Below are 5131 nucleotides of genomic sequence, written 5' to 3' on the forward strand. Positions count from 1 at the left end.
AATTTCTCTTAAAGCAGGATTACCAGGTCAAACATTGAAAAATCAGGCAAAAAATCGATAAAATCTGTCTGGAAAAATCTGGCAGATGAAAAACTAACAGTTCTGAAGGGTGGAAGGAAGAAAAAATATGACTTTATTAAAAAAAAATGTAGAATTGAAATGATTTAACTGATCTTAATGTCTCAAAAATGTTGATTTTTTGTAGGAAACAAACATTCTATTTTTTTTTATTTTACATTAAATTGGTTCATTTCAATCAAATATGCATAAAATGAAAAATCTGACAAAATCTGACATGAAAGAAAGTATAAATCTTTATTCTGGCTGAAACTTTGAAAATCAAGCATTCCGAGATTTATGATATCAAAATTAGACCCATCTTTAGGCCAAATTTCCAAATTTGAGCTCATTATAACCGCGGACAACCCTACCTCTAATCGCTTGAAGTTGGCATGGGAAACATCGTCAAAATGTATGGAGAAATCCAACTGTTTCAGTTTTACCTGTGGAGGACGCATTAACTATCCATTTTTTATCAGTTCTCAGATGTAGATCCTTCATTAAATTTAGAACAATTTTCCTGAAGACACCATATTTTTTGGATGTTTTACTGAAAAGTTATTAGCTTCTGAATATGACATTTTTGGCGCGGCCGGCTCAAAGGAGCCCTGTCAGGCAGGCAGGCAGGTGCATTTAAAAATAATTGTTTCTGGCTAGCTAGTGTCTTCGGAAAAATGTTCTAAATATAATAAAGGTTCTACATCTAAGAATTGATAAAAAAGATAGTTATTGCATCCTCTACAGGTAAAAACTGAAACAGTTGGGTTTCTCCATACACAGAAAAAAATCAATTCCCGTAATCGTGAATTAAGTTCACGAATGTGAGATCCGCGAAGGAATTTATTCATGAGTATGGTGCATTTGCACCATAAACGTGAATATATTCCTTTGTGGTTCTCATAATCGTGAACTGACTTCACGGTTTCGAGAATTGATTTTTTTTCTGTGTACATTTTGACCATGGTTCCCATACAAACTTCAAGCGATTAGAGGGATGATTGTCCGTGGTTAGAATGAGCTCAAATTTGGACATTTAGCCTAATGATGGTCCGATTTTTGATTTAAGGGGGTAGCCCCGAGAAAGTCAGGATTTGGACCACTCCACTGTGCCGTATTTTTGCAATTTTTGTAGGTTTGTGATATAAATAAAAAAAAGTATGAAATGCTGAAAGTACAAAACATTTGTCTCATTTTGGACTCATCCTTAAATCTTACAGAAATATTTAGTTAATGTTTTGAATCATTGCCAAGTACGAGTATATCTTCTTGTAGATCTAAAAAGAGTATAAATCGAGTTTCAAAAAAAAAAAAAAAAACAACGTCTAGAACCCATCTTTACAAACCTCCAAAAAACTATCCAAATCTATCGGAGCGAATCCGTCCGAAAGGGTGACCGGGTTTTGGGCCGCATGCAGTAACAATTGCAACGAGTGTTGGGCCGGAATCGGCAGCTCGTTCCAGGGTATGTTGTAGATTTCGCGAATAAGCTCGTCATTCTGGGGTTGGAAACGGTTACAAGAATACACGGAAAAAGAATTCCCAAGTATTTTTAAATTAAGACATACAATTTGAAAAGGCATTTCAAGTGTAAAACCTGTCTTTACCTTACTGGAAAGAAATGTTCCCATGAAGCAAGGAATCACTAACTGAAAAGAATAGCAGATTGCCAGCGATATTCCAGTAAACCAAATTTCATCATTCTACAAGAAAACAAACAGTAATGAAAGGTGTTATTACAAACAGAATTTTAACACTCTTACTGTTAGAACAACATGCAAACATGTTACTAATTCAGTTATCAGGCATACATTATTGATGAAGTAACCAGCCTTCATATGTGATTCCATCGCAGAGAGATACCTACAATTAGATATTGTGGATTTATTTATGTTTTCAATATCTTCCGGCCCGATTACTTGACATGCTCCACATGCTTTTCAATTATGTCATTTAAAAGTTCAGCTTCTGCAAATTCGTCCGACGTGACAGCTTCGCCTAATTTCTTCAAACCAATGATCAAAACATCCAACTGTCCGATGGCATTTATCATAAGATTGAAGAAGCACAAATCAGTGGCTAGTAAGCCAGCGCCAGCCTCAAACGCCTGCAGTGTGTGAAAGGCCAGATTCAGCAGATATCCGACCCACTTGGTTCGATCGACTCCCGGAATGAAAAATCCAAAAGGCAGCTCAAAACGACGATTAAACGCGGAAATGACTACAGAGAAGATCACCGTGAATGCTGCCAACGTGAAATAAGCAGGTGCAATCAGTTTCACCGAAATTGTGCACCAGGAAGCCGTTTTCATCAGGGAGGTGTGAATTTCCGGGATTTTCTTGGGATTTTCAAATCGTTTCATGTTGTACTGGAGAAGATCATAAATGGTGTCGTGGGAATAGATGTACGCTTTGACGAGTCCCTAAAGACATACAGATTTTTGGCAAGTCAACATTTAGAACAATTCACAATTTACCTGAAAACTTAGCCCAAATGTAACGAAGCAAAAAATAAACTCCATCCGCTGGCCCCAAAAATTTTTGAAGCACCAAATGCTAACCACCATATAGAAGAAAATGTCAACCATCAGAAAAATAAACCTCACGTTCAAACGTGTGTAGTTTGCCTCGAAACGTTCCCAGCCACAAATAGCCGTGTATTTTGAAACCGAGGAGCAAGCTTTTTTGAAAAACGTTTTTGGATCGGTAAACTCGGATTCCAAGCCGTTGCGCCACCGGCGAATGCGTCTTCTTAGCGGCTCCATCACTTACAAACTGAGTTAGGAAGAAAGGACATTTCTTTCTAACAGTGGTAATTATATTTTTTAATTATTCATTGATTTATATTGTATTATTACTTAACCTACAACTGCATAACTCACAGAATGGTTCTTGTGATTTGTCCGATTGACAATAGAAGGAAATAATCGATCAATTATTAGAATACACGACAAAATTGTTGAATCCTTTTCAAATCAAATTTAAACTATTACCCTTAAATAGATGACATTATTCACCATAAACAAGGCAATGCGCTCAAGTGTCTCCCCGCGCGTACGCCAAAGTGACAAATTTATCCTCCATTCTCGAAAGTGGGCAGAATGATCATATTCGGAGCTGTTTTATTTCTCGCTAGCGCTTTCTTAAATAATAAAGTGCCGTCAAAATTTATTGGCTCCACCGTCTACTGGCCTCCACACGGCAGGAACATCTCCCATTAAGAGTATTATTTATGTTACCTTAGCTTAGCGCGCGTCAACCCACTCTTCTCCAAGTCCAAGTCCAAGTCCATGTCCATATTTAGTGCAACGTCAGGTGACTAATTTTTTTTTACAGTGAGGTTCACAACCCCACGCGTACTTTTTTGACACGCGCGATGCACATTTAGATAGCTTCCTGGGCGGCGGTGTTAATTTACTGCCGGTTTCGCTGGTCCAGATTGCATCCAACTCTTGAGCTAAGTGCATAGTGCTACAAATCATCTTCACGCGATTCGATCGGTTCCAGTGTGATGGCATTGACTTTGGAGACAACAGACAACCTTTGCAAGGACAGCCAGAATTGTGCGTGTGGGCTAGCCAATCTTATGTCGATATGTTTTAAATATGTACTGCTGCATTGTCTATTTTTAACATGGTAAATGAGTACAGTCATGCCCCGGTTTTGCACGCCTCGGGTTTGCACTGCCCCGGTTATGATTCGTTCAGCTGCCTCGGTTAAGAGCTTATGAGATTTTGGCTATATGGGAGACATTAGCTATACTCGATTCTCCGAAGGCCTTGGCAAAATTTCACTTCGGATAATCAAACCACGAAATAGTAGTTTATGCAACTGGTTGCAAAAAGAAGATTTTTGCAGAACGAGGATAACGACGACGAGTGCTAATAAATCAAGTTTTGCAACGAGTTCCATCCAACATTTTTTGCAATTCTGAAAAATAATCGCTGAATGAGTAGGGGAACAGCATCTAATTCCAGCGTACCTCTAATGTTGGCAGGTCAGAACTTTGACATTCAATTAAAGCTAATTAAAAGCGATTTCAACTGAAATCGAGTGATAAATAGCTCAATTAGAAGTGAGCAAGCAAGTTTCACTAAAAAGTTTTGCAAAATCAGTTGTTTAAATAGTGAAAATCAGCAAATTGGATGGAGTTAGGAGCGATTGCTTAACCTGGCAAACATACGAGAATTTCCCCTAGGTATTTCAAAAAGAAATCAAAATCTGTTGACGTCCAAGCATCTAGTCATTTTTCACTTTTTTCCCGATTCAGTAGTCTCTGAGCAATGAAATATTTGGTGCTGTTATATTTTTTCAAACAACCGTCGAATGAAGTTGATTTTTGTGAAGATGAGTGTTTCACTCACAGATTACGACATTTATGGGGATTGAAGCGGCGGGCGAAGCAGCAATGGATAGCCTACTTCCAGCAACCCGAAGGCGCTTCTTCCGAAGGAAACATGGCCTGATCAGTGCATTGGGCATTTTTTCCGACGTACTCTTGCTTCGCTACTTCCCGTTTTCAGTATACAAACAACTTTTTTATGTTTTTTAGAGATTATTGCTGATCCTCTAAAACTGATTTTCACTTGATATCCGGTGAAAATGATTCTTAAGGTAAGAACAAGATTGTCCGTCAGGCCTGAACGCAAACTCAAAATTTTGCGCCTGTCATCATAGCCTGCCATTTATCGACAATTGAACAAAGCAACCCCTGCAGATTGTTCGACTGACAGTTGATGAAAAAATCGAATTGGCCCAGCGTTCTGCGTTCACCACTGCGTCGAACGGACAATCTTGTCCTTAGCTTTAGAAGCAAATATGCCAACATCAGGTTCCGACGGAAATACATTCTTTTCCTCTAGTTGATACATTTCAAAACAGTGCACTTCTTTCAAGCACTGCTTTTTGTGAGGAAAAGTAGGCCATTTCGGCTCTCCCGAAGAACAGGAAAAGTTGACAGTTTCATAGCGGAATAGCAAAAAAATTCTTTCTTTTATTTTTGATTGTTTAGTTTAGTATGACCCCTGAACTACGCTAAATTGATTTACTGCCCCTGATCGCATAAATGTCCCATA

The 5131-nt window shown here is 38.4% G+C and overlaps 1 protein-coding gene across 1 annotated transcript; it reads right to left on the reverse strand.

Moving 5' to 3' along the window:
• Positions 1-1283: 1283 nt before the first annotated feature.
• On the reverse strand, positions 1284-2821 carry LOC120431457 (putative odorant receptor 83c). The gene is made up of 6 exons (XM_039596573.1): positions 2618-2821; positions 1977-2479; positions 1821-1920; positions 1665-1760; positions 1404-1556; positions 1284-1334 (listed from the first exon to the last, which is right to left on the reverse strand). The coding sequence occupies exons 1-6, from the start codon at positions 2819-2821 to the stop codon at positions 1284-1286; spliced, it is 1107 nt and encodes a 368-aa protein (XP_039452507.1).
• Between the last annotated feature and the right edge of the window lie 2310 nt (positions 2822-5131).

The sequence above is a fragment of the Culex pipiens genome, chromosome 2 (assembly GCF_016801865.2).
Source record: "Culex pipiens pallens isolate TS chromosome 2, TS_CPP_V2, whole genome shotgun sequence".
Lineage (NCBI taxonomy): Eukaryota > Metazoa > Arthropoda > Insecta > Diptera > Culicidae > Culex > Culex pipiens.